The 15,957-nt window shown below is 50.2% G+C and overlaps 7 protein-coding genes across 7 annotated transcripts; 4 read left to right on the top strand and 3 right to left on the bottom strand.

Annotated features, from left to right (window-relative positions):
- Positions 1-170: 170 nt before the first annotated feature.
- BDV38DRAFT_278134 (SDR family NAD(P)-dependent oxidoreductase) lies at positions 171-1,120 on the top strand (the record flags this gene model as incomplete). Its single annotated transcript, XM_032058651.1, has 2 exons — positions 171-192; positions 261-1,120. The coding sequence occupies 2 exons, from the start codon at positions 171-173 to the stop codon at positions 1,118-1,120; spliced, it is 882 nt and encodes a 293-aa protein (XP_031918676.1).
- A 3,095-nt stretch (positions 1,121-4,215) lies between these two features.
- Positions 4,216-5,549, top strand: BDV38DRAFT_127479 (phosphoglycerate mutase family protein). Its single transcript, XM_032051241.1, has 4 exons — positions 4,216-4,319; positions 4,387-4,700; positions 4,757-5,326; positions 5,396-5,549. Exons 1-4 carry the CDS (start codon positions 4,284-4,286, stop codon positions 5,502-5,504), a joined length of 1,029 nt encoding a protein of 342 aa, XP_031918675.1. The 5' UTR covers positions 4,216-4,283; the 3' UTR covers positions 5,505-5,549.
- Positions 5,550-5,675: 126 nt separating this feature from the next.
- On the bottom strand, positions 5,676-7,782 carry BDV38DRAFT_127472 (uncharacterized protein). Its single transcript, XM_032051240.1, has 2 exons — positions 7,411-7,782; positions 5,676-7,337 (listed from the first exon to the last, which is right to left on the bottom strand). Exons 1-2 carry the CDS (start codon positions 7,690-7,692, stop codon positions 5,763-5,765), a joined length of 1,857 nt encoding a protein of 618 aa, XP_031918674.1. The 5' UTR covers positions 7,693-7,782; the 3' UTR covers positions 5,676-5,762.
- A 348-nt stretch (positions 7,783-8,130) lies between these two features.
- BDV38DRAFT_127466 (phosphatidylserine decarboxylase 1) lies at positions 8,131-9,999 on the top strand. The gene has a single exon (XM_032051239.1). The coding sequence runs from the start codon at positions 8,322-8,324 to the stop codon at positions 9,948-9,950; it is 1,629 nt and encodes a 542-aa protein (XP_031918673.1). The 5' UTR covers positions 8,131-8,321; the 3' UTR covers positions 9,951-9,999.
- Positions 10,000-10,373: 374 nt separating this feature from the next.
- On the top strand, positions 10,374-11,814 carry BDV38DRAFT_278130 (anaphase promoting complex subunit DOC1; the record flags this gene model as incomplete). The annotated part of the gene is made up of 2 exons (XM_032058650.1): positions 10,374-10,833; positions 10,979-11,814. 2 exons carry the CDS (start codon positions 10,374-10,376, stop codon positions 11,812-11,814), a joined length of 1,296 nt encoding a protein of 431 aa, XP_031918672.1.
- Positions 11,815-12,111: 297 nt separating this feature from the next.
- leu2A (3-isopropylmalate dehydrogenase LEU2) lies at positions 12,112-13,703 on the bottom strand. Its single transcript, XM_032053323.1, has 6 exons — positions 13,582-13,703; positions 13,499-13,519; positions 13,340-13,405; positions 13,170-13,265; positions 12,482-13,109; positions 12,112-12,423 (listed from the first exon to the last, which is right to left on the bottom strand). Exons 1-6 carry the CDS (start codon positions 13,630-13,632, stop codon positions 12,191-12,193), a joined length of 1,095 nt encoding a protein of 364 aa, XP_031918671.1. The 5' UTR covers positions 13,633-13,703; the 3' UTR covers positions 12,112-12,190.
- A 146-nt stretch (positions 13,704-13,849) lies between these two features.
- On the bottom strand, positions 13,850-15,922 carry BDV38DRAFT_235308 (CDP-diacylglycerol--inositol 3-phosphatidyltransferase). The gene is made up of 3 exons (XM_032053322.1): positions 15,288-15,922; positions 14,837-15,213; positions 13,850-14,787 (listed from the first exon to the last, which is right to left on the bottom strand). Exons 1-3 carry the CDS (start codon positions 15,451-15,453, stop codon positions 14,431-14,433), a joined length of 900 nt encoding a protein of 299 aa, XP_031918670.1. The 5' UTR covers positions 15,454-15,922; the 3' UTR covers positions 13,850-14,430.
- Positions 15,923-15,957: the final 35 nt, after the last annotated feature.

Below are 15,957 nucleotides of genomic sequence, written 5' to 3'. Positions count from 1 at the left end.
AGGTGGACTGACGATCGAATTAATAATCTCGTGGAAATTTACAACTTGCGACAAATCATCTTTATCACGACTTTAACTTCCGCCCCACTCTTCGCCTTTTGCCCCTCTTCTCCCGACCTACACAGCGGTATCGTCTCAGTTCCGTACTGTGTATATACGAATCGTGCATAATGAGTGACGCATTGCATACAGGTAACGTTGAGGTTTCCTTCAACTCCGAATCTAAAGCCCTATGAGCGCAATGCTGATATCAAGTCCAGGGGTTTACTTCACCCCGACGCGCCACACCGACACCTACCCAGCTATTGATCCGCGTAAATGTGACCTAAGCGGAAAGTACATCTTCATAACAGGCGCATCCAAAGGCATTGGGCGGGCCACTGCGTTATCATATGCAAAAGCCGGCTGTGCTGGGATCGGCGTCGGCGCTCGTACAGATCTCTCGTCGCTCGTACCACTTCTTACTCAGGCCGCAGAGGAGGCAGGCAAGCCAGCTCCCCAAGTAGTACCTGTTACACTAGATGTGACAGATGCAGAGAGTGCATCATCAGCGGCCACCTCGATTGCCTCATCGTTCCCCCGTCTGGACATTCTTATTAATAACGCCGGGTACCTTGAGAAACGCGTCAAAATCGCGGAAAGCGACCCATCCGAATGGCAGAAGACATGGTCCGTCAATGTCATGGGGCCATACTTAGTTACTCGGGCGTTTCTTCCGCAGATGCTGAGCAAAGGCGGAGACAGGATCGTTGTAAACTTGGGCAGCATTGCGGCGCATTTGACATCGCCTGGAGCTTCAGCTTACCAAACCAGCAAACTCGCTGTTCTTCGCTTTACGGAATTCTTGGATGCGGATCATGGACCGGACGATGTTCTGACTTTTGCTGTGCACCCTGGCGGGGTGCCAACGGATATGGGAAAGAGGCTTCCTGAACAGATGCACAAGGCTTTGACAGAAACGCCAGAGCTGTGTGCAGATACGTTGGTATTCCTTACTGAGAAAAGACGGAAGTGGTTAGCTGCTAGGTATGTCTCAGTGACTTGGGACATGGAGGAGCTATTGCAGAAGGAAGAGGAGATTGTGAGGGAGGACAAATTGAAGGTTAGGATGCGTATCTGAATTGTTATCGAGGGGTCATTTGCCCATAAATATAGATATAAACGATGTAGTATAGAAATAGCGCTTGTACCTCAGAATAGCGGCAACAAATACGGCCTTAAAAAGACCATTCTTATTTGACAAAAAAAAAAAAAAAAAAAAAAAAAAAAAAAAAAAAAAAAAAAAAAAAAAAAAAAAAAAAAAAAAAAAAAACTCAAATACATATTCGCTATACCATGTGACTAGGTCTTGCACAGTATCACTATAAACATTCGAAGCACTTCTAAAGCTGTAAAGTTTACAGTTCTATTGACGGTACATATCTAATCGCAAAGCTTGGGTGTCTTGTTACCAATAGTCACAGATCCTTTACAGAGGTTATATAAAAACCTTATTCTCCAAATCCGTCAAATCCAGCATTGAAACATCCACATCGACTATTCTTCCTTCCTCCTCACCCCGAACCTCCACGAAGGCAGCCCCCAAGTTCCCAGCAGCTATCTGCATAATCCACGTCCCATAATACCGCGGTCCGCCGTGTTTCCACATCTGCGGGGAAATAATGTTCGACACACCATACGCAGCCATGAACATCGCGCTCCGGGTAAGCTTCTTCGTATACCCAGCGCAGCTAGACGCAGCCTAGCCTAGTGAGATGATATACGTCGTCCCCTGGGTGCTATAGGCTAGGAGCAGACACGCGAGCAATGGGACGGTCCTGTCCTATGGCAGTAGCTTCAAGAGGAGTGAAGCGACGATGGCGACCACCATGGCAAAGCCGCCCTCAGCAACCCAGACCAGCGTTGATCCGAGATCGAAAACTTCGATCTGAAGGTATAACAGGCTTTGCTTGAATGCGAGATTGTTGCTCAGCATGAGAGTGAACGAGCTTAAGGCGAATAGCCAGGAGACGGGATCGAGGAGAGCCTCGCGCGCCTGGTATCGTTTGAATACCTTTTGTTCGATGGTGCTTTGGGTTGCGTCGTGGACTCGGCGGATTCCGTGGTCTTTCTCCTAGGTTGAGAGATATCGGGCTGTTATTGGGTTACTGGGGCAGAAGAACCAGGATTAAAGAGATACAAGGAGTGAGAGCCCTCCTGTTGTTGTTATGAAGTATTTTCATGGTTCGGATGGGGCTCTTGCTGAAGAGGAGAGCGTACTAGGAGTCCTGTGGGAACGGGGGATCCTACGCAGGATATTCAAAGTATCGGTTGAAGGGCGTGTAGTTCTTCAGGGGTCAAGAACATCATTTGTCTAGCGAGCAATGATGATCGTTTGTTTTTATTCTCTTACAACTTGATTTAATTGGGTATTTTATTACTTGTATAGAAGTAATGGTGGAATGACTCTACACAGCGTCTATACTAAAGGCTCGGGTTGTTAGGGCACAAATTCCTTATCGATAGGAGATTCGATAGGCTACTGGCCAACGACAACGAAACGATAGGGGACTGATAAGGCTCGAGTTCTCTTAGTTCTTAGCGACAATTAGTCCCGGTCGATAATTGGTGGATATTTAGTGCCTACTAACTTACTGCTTATTCTAAGGGTTTGAATATGTCAATAGTAGCACTACGTACGCCTTTTCGCCATGGTTTCGCCTCGCTACAAGCGTGTCGCTGTAGTGGGCACCGGTCCCGCCGGTCCCGCAGCTATACGAGAACTCGTCCAAGAGCAATGCTTCGATTATATCCGCGTATTTGAGCGCAGGGACTGCGTTGGAGGAATACGGTATGATTTCTATTGGACTCTTTCAGTAATATCTCATAGTGCAGGGTACTGTGAAATCTAAATCCAAGACTGATGCGTAACAATTCTACAGGGCATACGAACGCCAACCATCGCCAGAAAGTTGTGGACAAATAAAACGAGTCTAGAATGTGTGATATGGGCGGCAAGAAAGTAATCCTAACACGTGCCTGATCTTAGGAGATTGGGGAGAGTCAGAAATCCGTATACAAGACAAGATCATTCAGGATGTACAGGATACCTCACATCTTGTGACATATTGGCCACTTTTCTACTTCCTAGACCTGGAGACAATGGCCATCATAGGGTTCTGGTGTTTCCATCCATGGGTCCATGGCTACTCGCATGTCCGCTGCTCGGCAATTACTAGAGGCTTTAGAGAATCTACACAAAGCCGGAATTGTACATTGCGGTAAGTGAAATATAATCCTTAACTTTTCTTCCTATTTATATCAACTGATATTTGATAGACTTGAATGAGAAGGACTGTATGTGGGGGATCACTCCTCTTCACGGTCTTAATAGGAGTGCTAAATACGAAGTACTCGGTCGGCCACTGAAGGAAATTATACCAGTTGACAATCTCTGGAAACAGGGGGAGCTGGCTGGGCCTCTTAAGGTCCCTGAGAGCTTACGTACAGAGATATTCTATCTTGGAGACTTTGTTTTGGCATTGAAAGTTGATAATTCTGTAATTCAAAAAGGTTATCCGCCTATGGAATCTTGCTCCCCAGATCGTCTTCATAGAAAACACCTAAGTTTTGCCCGCTACATGTGGAGTTATATGGTTATTTTTGGAGTGCTTTACCTCAACGGCTATTCGGCTTTTTCTACCGTGGCCTATGGCTGAGTGATAAGTGATATCGTCAGGTCTCTGGGTCCACTACCTGAGCAGTGGAGGGGTTTCTGCGTTTATCCAGGAAGCGGCCTTGATTCCTGGCATGATCAGGGCAAAACACCCGAACCAAATCGTAATCTTGCGTCAACAATTGTATACTCTCGTCCGGACGCAGATCCAATTGAGTAAGAGCTTGTTCATTCCATAATGTTGAATATATTTATTGATTCTCTGACTTCTGCATTGTATTGTTGTTTCTTTTCATTAACTCTTTCCTCCCCCCCTGGAGAGATTGTTGCTGTCGTGTCATGAATGTGAGCGCAAGTTTTCTGTAATCGTTAGCTTCCTATGTTGTTGTGATAGATCTCATTAGATCCTGGTCTTCATTGGGTCACGGGTGTTTGTATTTATTCCCAATCAGTTCTAGCGTCATTTATTTGATAAATCTAACCGAGGTCCATTTCCTCTCCGCATTCTGCCTCTTATCTCTTCTCCGCAACATTCATCTTCTTGTACATTTCTAAAATATATTACTTCCATTCAAGAGGTTTTCTTAAAGATATTGCACCTGCAGCGTTGATCAGACCCCATTTCACAATGCCTCTAGACACCATATATCTAACTCGACATGGCGTGGGTATACCTCCATCTCGGCTCCACCCCCACCAAACAACACAAGGAACTAAGAAGGGACAAACAGCATCGTCTAAATTGGACAATCGACTATAAAACAGGCGAATACAAGTCTCAATTCCCAACACCAACCGGCAATCCCGTAGATCCAACCCTAACCTCGCACGGTGTGCGCCAATCGCTCGAGCTCGCAGAGCATCTAGTGAGCCCTGAATTTTCCCCGAAACCGTTTCGGATATACTCGAGTCCCTTCTATCGGTGTTTGCAGACGATTCAGCCATCAGTGGAAGCTCTGAGGGAGAGGCATAACTCAGCGCCCTCTATAGAAACAGGTATAGACCGAAATGCGGACCTGGATGTGAGGATCGAAAATGGAGTCGCGTAAATGATGTCACTGCTGCAGCCTCGTTGCTGATAAAACTAATACATGTTGATAGAGAGTGGTTCGGTCCAACTTCTTTCTTTGATCACCCTTCTCCTGCATCACCGGGTACCCTCAAGTCCCATTTTCCCACACTTCTCGCCGCGGACCCTGAAGCCAATTACAACCCTCATCTAATGCCCTCTACCCGTGGTGAAACAATTGCCCAACTTCACGACCGAGTAGCTACGGCCTTAGCAGGCATTATTGCGGATGTTGATGCTGAAATCAATGCCTTGGAAGCATCCCAGCCGCCGTCGGAACGCACCAGTAAGGCGATACTGATCTGTGCACATGCGGCTCCACTGATTGCTATGGGACGAGTTTTGACCGGAAACATGCCGGAGGATGCTGATGAAAAGGATTTTAATGTTTTTACGGCGGGTCTAAGTACATTTGTCCGAAGGGGAACAACACCCGCTAGCGATGGTGGCGCAGACCAGCGGGAGTTGGCGCCAGGAACAAGAGTTATTCGACCTGGGACGGTTGTACCCGATTGGCAAGGCGGGAAGGGAGTCAGTGGGGGTTGGGACTGTGTTGTGAATGGGGACTGTAGCTTTTTGAGCGGAGGCGCTGAGAGGGGGTGGTAAGTTGATCAGTTGTCCTGTTCCCTCCGGGGCTTTGACTGGTAAACTGATACCATTTTCCATTACAGGCACTTTAACGGGGAAGAGTCATTTGATACCGGCCCCATGGCTCCGTCTTCAGCTTTGCCTACGTCAAGTCAAGATACGTCGACGGAGAGGCCAGGCACGAAGCTGTGATCCTGACCTTAGATGATGATGATTAGTGACATTTCTGCACATGCTGTAGGCCCGTTTAGAGGAGGCTAGTAAATAACCCCAATAGACTATATACCAGACAATAGATTCTCGAGCGTGTCTAATTGCAAGGTTTCAGATCACCATGTTTTAAATCCGTCTGTAAGGATCTACGCTAATTTCAACGCTACTTTAACGCCAGCTATGTACAACACTAACGCAACAGATAATGAGAATAGATGCATGAAACGACGGGAGTGATTACCTTGCATCGTGTTCATCTTCTCGCGGTATTGAGGTACGAAGTCCGTCTTCAGTGGCGGGATTAGCTACAGACGACGCTGGGCGGGAAGTTGGACTTTCTTCGTGATCTTGCTGCTCCTGCTCAGTCACCCCTTCGCCGTTGCTAGTTTCCTCCTGTCTACGCCGCTCCTCCTCTTCTTCTCGTGCGCGCTCTGCATTTCGAGCGGCCTCCGCTGCATTGCGTACCTCGACATGTCTCTCCCCAACTCCCGGCACCAGGCTGGCGACAAATAGTGCCAAAGATCGCTCTACTCTTCGAAGAATATGGCGCATTCCCGTTGGGGCGACAGGTCGGTTACCCGTGGCATCTGTGCCCTGGGGCCGCGGTGGCACGTGTTCATCAGTAGAGAAGTGTATCAGTCCCTCAAGGTGTCGTTGGATTGGTGAAATAATCATCCCGTATAATTGGCGCGGGACACTGGTTTCTGACAGGAGAGATACCATGACAGCCAAGGTCACCAAGAGGACTCGCGACCAAGTGCCGGGCTCGCTAAACATATAGCAAAAGAAGTACAGCCGAACAAACAGCCAAATCCGTCGTATGCTCCGGGCGAACCCTACAGGCTCGTTATTCGCCAATCTTTGATTAAGGACGGCTTGCCGAACGGCATTCTCCATGACAGCAGCGTTCGGATCGGGATGCGCCTGGGGCGGGTGGCCAGTGGCCTGGGCAGATATTGCCTGTGACGTTTGCGCCGCACGAAATGCGCTCAGTGACGATTCGATTGTCCTCACTGCGCCGGGAGCGGTAACTAGAGCCTGGTATCCATTTGGCGACGAAAGAAGATATAGGGGGGCCTGTTCATGATCATTGTTCGCAGGACTATCGGACATATTGTGCTGCATAGGTGCAGTGGCCCTAGACTGACTTACGCGGAGCTGATCTGCGCGAGTGTAGATGTTGAAAACCCGAGTGAGCAAGGCTTCTATAGAGCCGTCGCGTTCAGACAAGGGGTTTCTATACTGATCATCAAGGATATCAAACAATTGTGACCGAATGCGAATCACCTGGTCCATAGGAGGCGCGATGCCTCGATTGAGTTGGTCTTCGCATAACGCAATTTGCGGCCGTAGTATGTGCAGACGTAGTCTAGTATCTTGAGCTAAACTAGCACTGAGGTCTGATGGATGGGACGACATTGTTGACGTTGACGTTGATGTGGTCGTTGAAGATTGGAATGGCGTCATACTCTGCCAGGGAAATTGTTGCGTTTGTTCAGTTCCCTGCTGATCTGGTAGGGTCGAGCCCCCTTGCTCCCGCAGTTCGATTTTGCGGCGGATGGTTTCGATATTACGTCGCAGGGCTAGCCCAATATCTGCTTCACTAGGACCCATTGATCCTCGGTACCTAACTTCTTGCCCATGTTGCATTGGGTATGGCGGGGCAGATCGGCTGGGTGCAAAAAGCTGGTCTGGTGAAGGCATGTCGGCGGGTCCTTGGAACTGTGGCGATGGCGAGGGTCTGGGGGAAGTCGCCACATGAGCTGGTAGAGGACCTGGCGGAAGAACAAGATGCATGGAGTATTCGGCGCCCTAATAGACATATCTAGTTAAGCAACTACGCGTGGGCACGCCAACCAAAACAAAGTGTCTTGGTAACACTCACGTTTACAGGTTCTAACACCTTTTGTAAAGTCCAGTCATCATTTGAGATGGGCTTTCCACGATATATTAATCTTTGAGTCTCCGGTGGTGGCCTATTGGGAATCGATTGGGATATTCGCGCCTTGAGGCCAGCGATACGAATGGAAGGTGCCAGATCATTGAATGTAAAGCGATTGGGAGGAGGAAGCGATGGGCACAGCACATGTAGAATAAACGCTTGCGTCCCACTGGTCGCGTTTGAATTTGACAATGAGTTGTCTGATGGGGCGCAACTGGATGTCATCTTTGTATAGTTCTTATGCCCAATGTAGATGTAATCATAACATGAAGTAATTGCTCACGCGCTTACAAGCGCAAGGTCAGTCTCGAGAATATCCCCAAAGATATAAATTGGTATTAGACAAATCTAGGCGATGGGGTATTATTCAAGAGGATGTTATGCGAAGAGGTGAATTGACAACGGGCTAGTGGACTGTCACGGCGACTTGGTATACTCCCCTGATAAGGTGCATATAAAGGTGGCCCAAGTCACAATGGTGGCCTTTTCCGTGGGCGGGCAGGGGTCAGCACGTAATTATAGGACCTCCACCATGAACGATCGACACATATAGGTTATCCTGGTAATGGCAATCACACCGAAGTCAAACATACAGGAGAGCAGATTCAGAACATGTTTCTGCGCTGCAGAAGTGAAGAAGAAAGCCCCAAGAACGCCATGCCGTTGAAGCCGTTTCTGACGGCTCATTCTGCCGGGCGGTGAAGGTGATCTGCAGCATGATGCAAAAGCACGAGATTTGAGGGGGAAAGACCTCGGTCTCCTTCTGTTGCTCACTGACGTCTAGGAACCTCAGTGTTTCGTGCCGACGGTTACTACTCCCCACCAGGGGCGTTAATTATGGAGTAAGCAGCATTATGACATTGTATCTTACCAGCCGTTCTGTGCTTCGCCGGAACTTTGGAGACTCCCGTCTCGGGGAGAATGCTGGATTGATGAAGATGGTGGCCTTGAGGACGTCTGCTGGACGTAAAGCCACTGCTAGGCAATTCTCGAAATCATGGAAACAATATCAAAACCAAAACAACCAAGAGAACCCAGCGCCGAAGGGCTTCGGATCCCGACTACGATTTGCGCTCCGAAACACTAAGGTGGAATGGTATCCGATTCCGATAGGACTCGGCATTGGTCTCCTGGGTATACTCCATTTTTACAAGTCGCAAAGGGCGGAACGGGAACGCCGAGAAAGAGAAGCTGAAGATGAGATCACAAACCCACCTCCACGACATAGAATCAGGCCAAGCGGGCCATGGCAGGTTCAGATTATGTCGACCCTGCCACTGAAAGCAATATCCCGGCTATGGGGCCGCTTTAATGAGCTTGAGCTTCCAGTTTTCCTTCGCGCTCCTGGATTCAAGCTCTATTCATGGGTTTTTGGCGTCAACTTGGATGAAGTAGAACAACCGGATCTGCGCACCTACCCGAACCTGGCGGCCTTCTTCTATCGCAGATTGAAGCCCGGTGCCCGGCCCTTAGACCCCGATACCCGCGCAGTTATCTCGCCATCGGATGGACGTATTCTTCAGTTCGGTCTGATCGAGCGTGGTGAAGTAGAACAGGTCAAGGGAGTTACATACAGTTTGGATGCACTTCTGGGGGCAGCTACACCTTCACATGCTGACCACTCCAAGAAGTTCACCGATCACTCGACAGAACCTTCGCAGAAAGATGCAGCTGACATGGCAGCCGATGAGGAGTTTGCCACCATGAATGGCATTCCCTACACGCTACCAACTCTCTTCGCCGGTGATCAGGGCGGCGCAAGGAAGCGCTCAGCATCGTTGGACGCTTCAACAGGATCAAAGGCTGCAGCAGAAGCCGAAGTCAGGGCTGATCTGGCTCGTGGGGACGGCACTCCATGGTATGCGCCGAAACCCAAGTCGAATAATGCACTTTACTACGTCGTGATCTACCTCGCACCTGGCGATTACCACCGTTTCCACTCCCCCGTGCCCTGGGTGGTCGAGAGCCGCCGACACTTCGCGGGTGAACTGTATTCCGTCTCTCCATACCTGCAGCGTCACCTTCCAGGACTCTTCACTCTCAACGAGCGGGTTGTCCTTCTGGGACGTTGGCGCTGGGGATTCTTCAGTTATACCCCCGTTGGTGCTACCAATGTGGGTTCTATCAAAGTGAACTTCGACTCCGAGCTGCGCACAAACAGTCTCACCACGGACACCGCCGCAGATATGGCGGCAGCTCTCGCTGCTAAGCGAGGTGAGCAGTATCCCGGTTTCGTTGAGGCAACCTACCTGCACGCCAGCAGGACCCTCGGAGGCCATCCGCTCCAGAGGGGAGAGGAGATGGGAGGATTCCAACTAGGCAGTACGATTGTCCTGGTCTTTGAGGCTCCTATGGGCACCCGCAAGTCGTTCGACGCAGGATATCAAGAAGGAAAACGCGAGGGTGGCTGGAACTGGACCATCGAGATGGGTCAACGCATCAAGGTCGGTGAGAAACTAGGGTATGTAGATACCGAACAGTGAAATACTGGGCTATACGACACTTGAGATATCACGCCCGGTCTGGCCAGGAGTCATACATCTTATTAATGGGGCTGCTTTCTTTCTGTATTTTTTGGTTGTTACTGTATCATACCACTCTTCAAACATTTCACTATATAGCATAGACAGCGCGATTTCAACAGGAAGCGCACCCTGCGAGAAAAAGTATTGAAATTAGAGACTATGAATAGATCACGTACTTGTTTTTACCGCATCCTTTATACTAGTTTTGACATGGACAGAAGATGGCACGTGATAGCGCGGAGCAGCGACGCGAAAGATGAAGATTATCAAAGAACTGATTACACGGAATACAGCTACATTCCTCAATTAAACAGAGAAATGAGTCCCCAAACATAAACCTTACCAACTAACTCCATCCAACCCGAAATACCCCACCGCACAATGCCTCGCCATCACCATCTCCTCCGCCGGCACCCCGCTGCTCCAGAAGAATCACCCTCTGAGTCCACTCAACAACGCCCAAGTAGGTCACGACTGGGCCAACATGCAGCGGCACAGTCTCAATTCCAGACACCGCCGGCGCAAGGCATCCCCCAGCTACATCCCTCATCGGGGCCCATCGAACCAGCCGAACCAGCTCATCCAGCCGCCGCCGCCCAGGCGGCTCTCTTCTCCCTATTTGGCCGAGGAGTCGCAGGACGTCCACGGGCACAGATGATGGAAGATGACGAGGAGGAAGAAGACGACAGTCAATTCGAAGACGAATACGAGCACGATGAATACAACTCCCAAGAGAACGCGGATCACGAAGCCCAACTCTCCGAAGAGGACATGGAGGGGATGGTCGAGGACGACCTAGAAGTAATAGACGAGGACGAAGACGAGATCATGCACGATCGAGGTAAACTACTACTACTACTACTACTACTACGACTAAAACCCCCCATCTACCGGAATACCCATGACAGCCTTCCCCAAACTCTACATCAGAGCAACTCACTACAGACGTACGGGGGATAAAAAACAATAGCTAACACCTACCACAGCAAGATCGCCATCGCCGCTCCCCAGCAACCTCCGAGAAATATCCTCGCTCGCCTCGTGGACCGTTTCAACTCACAAGCCCGGTTGCGGCGTTTCGGCCCTGCGACACCCCTCGCCGACACAGTATTGGCAATCTGACGGCCCACAGCCGCACACGCTTACTCTACACTTCTTCAAGCTGGTCGCGGTGGTTAAAATCCGGGTATACCTCGACTTTGACCTGGACGAGAGTTACACACCCACGAAGATGACGTTTCTTGCCGGCATGGGCGGGAACGATCTCGTTGAGTTTGCGACGTGGGAAGACGAGACGCCGTGTGGGTGGGTCGATGTACCGTTAGAAGGCGTGGGCGGACGGGACGGAGGATGGGTGCGGAAGAAGCGACAAAATCGAGCGCGGAAGGGCGGGAAGGGGAAGTCCTCGGCATGGCCGGACTACATGTTTTCTGATACGGAGAATCCGGCGGAGTTCAACCTGGCTGCGTACGAAGATGACGATGAGGAGACTACCATCGAAGATGACGAGGATGATCCGTACGCGGGGAGCGTGCTCAAGGCGATGGTGATCCAGATGCGTGTGATGGAGAATCATCAGAATGGTAAGGACACCCATGTGCGCGGGTTCCAGGTCTTTGCGCGGGACGACGAGCGTCGGCGGATTGGCAATGCGCCGTCCGCTTCTGCTGATGGGAGGATCCGGAGGCATAGTATGCGGAAGTCGCTTCGCGGAGCGGCGGATGATGGGACGGATGGGCATGGTATCCATGGGGATGCGAACCCGGAAAAGGTTGCTGCGCTAGAAGAGCCCGATTGGATGGGGGAGCCTGTCATTCGCTAGGGAGCGAGAAGCGCATTGTTGCTGGGGATTCTTGCAGGCCCTGGTGCTTTATGGGTGGTGGAGGTCCTCCCATATATAGGTATGGATCACGGGCATGGGGAGCATCAAGGCTAGGTTGGTATTCGGAGTTCCGGTTGTTTAGATACCCATCTTTCGTTGTATCGGTTCCATGGTGCATTGTGGGACATTAAACTCAGCATTACACGTTATACGGATTATTTTCATGGAGCATCGAGGGTCTGGGAATCAAAAGCGAATTAATTCAAATATTTGTCATCTATATAAGTTATCCAGAAGGTCATATCTCATTGGGCATAGAGCCTAAATTTGTAACTTTTTCCCATTCATCCTTCCATCTCCTATTATTTGGTCTCGTTTACTTCAAAAGCTTCTCCAATTCGGCAGCAACAGCATCACCAACCTCAGCGGTGGTGGCCTTACCGCCGATGTCACCAGTGCGGACACCGGACTCGATAACGTTGCTGACAGCCTGCTCAATGAGGCGGGCCTCGGCGAACAGACCGAAGGAGTACTGCATCATCATAGCGACGGAGAGAATAGCGGCGACAGGGTTAACAATGCCCTTTCCGGCAATGTCAGGGGCGGAGCCTTCCTCCCTGTCAGTATATACCAAAGTTACGAAAGCAATGCGGGATCTAGGACATACCGTGAATAGGCTCATAGATACCGTTAACCTTGCTCTTTCCATCAGGGATGCCGCTCAAGCTAGCACTGGGAAGCAGACCCAGAGACCCAGGGATAACGCTAGCCTCATCACTGATGATATCACCGAACAGGTTGCTGGTAACAACGATACCGTTCAGCTGGCGGGGGTTCTTGACCATAATCATAGCGGCGGAGTCGATAAGCTGGTGCTCGATCTTCAACTGGGGGAACTCCTTGGCCATGACCTCGGTGACAACCTTACGCCACAGACGGCTAGTAGCCAGGACGTTGGCCTTGTCCAAACTCCACACAGGAAGAGGGGGGTCGTGCTGCAGGGCAAGGTGAGCGGCCAGGCGGATGATGCGCTCGATCTCAGCGCGCGAGTACGGCTCCGTGTCCATTGCGTATCCGCTGCCGTCGTCTTCCTTGCGCTCACCGAAGTAGATACCGCCCGTCAGTTCACGGATGATGTTGAAGTTAACACCGCGGCAGACGTCGGCGCGGAGGGGAGAGCTCTCGACGAGGGAGGGTGCGGCGAAGTTGCAGGGGCGCAGGTTGCCGAAGGTGCCCATTTCTTTACGGAGCTTCAGGATACCCTGTTCGGGACGGACGGCGCCGGTGCCCCATTTCTAGTCTCGCGTTAGATTATTTTGTCTAGGCTATATTTGAACAGTTGAGGTGTGCCATACCGGTCCGCCGATGGCACCCAAGAGAACGGCATCAGCGTTCTTAGCTGCGTTCAAGGCCTCGTCGGTCAAGGGGGATCCTGTAGCATCAATTGATGCCTATGTTACTCAGTAAGCGATATGCCAGTACCAAATGGTATCAGTATCTCAGAGGACACAAAGTGCAAACGTACTCCTCCCAGCAGGTGGTCTTGAAGGTTGAAGGTGACATCACGATTCTTCTCAACAGTGCGGAGGACCTAACCATTCGACGACAAATCTCAAGGTTAGCATATGCTAAATTATCCTTTCTCAGGTCCTCCGAGAGGTCGATTTGCGGTCGAAGTGCTTACCTTGATGGCCTCTGCGGTGACCTATAAACGATAGTCAGTATCCGGGCTATGAGAACTGTATAAGATTATCGGTATCTTCTCACCTCCGGACCACAGTGGTCTCCTCCAAAGACGACGATATTGTAGGAAGACATTGTGAAGCAGCTGTCTGAGTACAATGGACTATAACACTGACAAGAAACCAAGCTCAGAACCAGAGAGCACCGAGAGTTATATGGCCATGAGGGGTGGATCTCGAGTCACCCCGCGCGCCGACACCGGAGCCGCAGTCGGACTTCCCCGTGATTAACCGCTGCAAATGCAAGTGCAACGCTAGAAGGATCAAGCTAATTAGTACTTACGGGACTCTAGCATTTTCAATTGTTTTTCGTATTATTTCCTGATCACTACAATCATTCACTAGAAAGCAATTGTATGTCCACTAATACACAGAACCGGATTAGAATCTTTTAAAACATGTCAAGAGACAGCCTGAGAGAAAGGAAAAAAGAAAAGAAAAGAAAAAGAAAAATTGAAGTTTATAAAAAAACAGAAAGAAATGAAAAATGAGAAGCAGAGAAAAAAAAAGGGGGTGCAAATAGGTAGCCCATAATAAAGGCGACAGTCGAAGCAATTATACTACTAAGTCATTCGAAATGGGTCTGTCCCCGCAATGGTCTGCACAGACCTATAATTCCATATTGTCCTCCCAACTGAAACATATCTTCCGCAAGGGGCATCATAGAAAGGGAACAAGGTGATAAAGGAGAAAGGAGAAGAGGAGACAAAGAATTGGGGCAGCTTTCCACGGCCCCAAAGAATTAACCAGGCACCAAAGCCATGCAAGCAGGGTGATGATAATCAGGCCCTGGCAGCAGTGCTATCCCAGTATTAGGCGCGAAAGAGCCGTAGTTTCACCGGCGGCCATAAAACCGACAACTGCACCCAGGGGCCTAGTTTTTCTTACCGCGCAGCGCCCTGCGGTTGGCAATATCACCCTCAACCAGCCAGTTGCTAGCTTTGACAAGCTGCACCACGTTGATAATCTGCTTGAGAGCCATAACGGGGGCCGAGATTCCGGTGATGATCCAAGGCCAGGTGCTGTCAATCTTGTTGGCCCTAGCCATCTCCAGCGCGCCAGCGCTCCATGGGCTGGCGAACGAGTCGGTTGAGACCGGCTGTGCAGCGTCGGCTCCGGAGCCTGGAACGGGTTGAAGAAGGGACGGAGACAGAATAGGGGACGAGAACGAAAGAAGGTAGAGGCCAATGAAGAAAAGCTCATTCAGAGCACAGCAGATGAACAGAACAGTCTATAGATATGATTAGGATGGGACTTCTTGTATGCTGGGTATAACACACCTTGCTATTGTAGTACTGGTACAGGATCCAGCTCCTACTAGAATCGATCTTCTTGTGACTTTGGCCAGACCCGCCCATGCTGAGGGTAGCATACATGTGCATGTAATGGCTGGCCATGTCCAAGGCAATCAGACTCTGAAAAACGATAGACCAGCGAGGCCACGCCGAACTCAGGAACACCAGCAGACATGCAGTTGTGCAGCGGTCCGTCACCATATCCAGAACCGCGCCGAAGGTGGTGGACTGGTTGAAGTAGCGTGCTGCATATCCGTCTAGGGCATCCAGCAAGCAAGACACACTGTAAAGAAGGGAGCACGTTCGCGGATGCAACGGCATATAGTACAGCGAAGCCATCGTCAGAACAACCCGTAAATATCCTAATCCCGCACCACCGGTAAGCGTCTATTCGGAGCATCGTGGAATATCGACGAGGCGGGAAGAAGCTCCTTACCAATAAGGTTAGGGGCAAACAAATATACATTCTCCTTCACTTCCTTCTTGCCCGAAGTTCTAGTCTTCGTTGGTGACTTTTCCACTGTGCCATTGCCAGCCGGCGACTCATTGCTATCCGACTGAGCGGCCAAGGCGGCCTGTTGTCTTCTTGTGCGGGCACCCATCTTTAATTCAGTGGACACAGTGACGGATTTGGTAGCGAATGTGATCCCCAGCGATAAGTGGTCTTGTATGGATTTTGGAAGCACTGAAGCTAGAAAACCACAGTGGCGTGAGGGTTGAACGGGAGTGACAACCAGTTATGGAGGAAGCTGGACGATACACGATGTGTTCGCTATCTAAAAGTATACGACAATCTGCAAACGATACCGAGGAGTAATGCGTCAGTCAAAGCTATACATGTCGTAAGCACCCCTGTGGAGAGAGAGGTACAATGGCGATATGGTTACGCTTACGCAGCGCAGTTCTCCAGGAGAACTCTGCCAGAACACGTACCGAATCAACGCAAGTTTGACAACGCGTTTCGAACCCGAGTGGGGGACCGTACAGAGCCAAAGGATTTAGCGGTTGAGGCGAATGCGACTATACGGAGAAAAGCTCGTGGGAGGTGTTGGTAGTCTATCAGATCGAGGTCGGAGTGTTAGTTGATCAGGAGATCTCCGGGGAAG

Source organism: Aspergillus pseudotamarii (assembly GCF_009193445.1).
Source record: "Aspergillus pseudotamarii strain CBS 117625 unplaced genomic scaffold BDV38scaffold_4, whole genome shotgun sequence".
In the NCBI taxonomy this organism is placed as follows: Eukaryota; Fungi; Ascomycota; class Eurotiomycetes; order Eurotiales; family Aspergillaceae; genus Aspergillus; species Aspergillus pseudotamarii.
The sequence above is the reverse complement of the archived record's forward strand: the minus strand, read 5'-3'. Positions and strand labels throughout refer to the sequence as shown.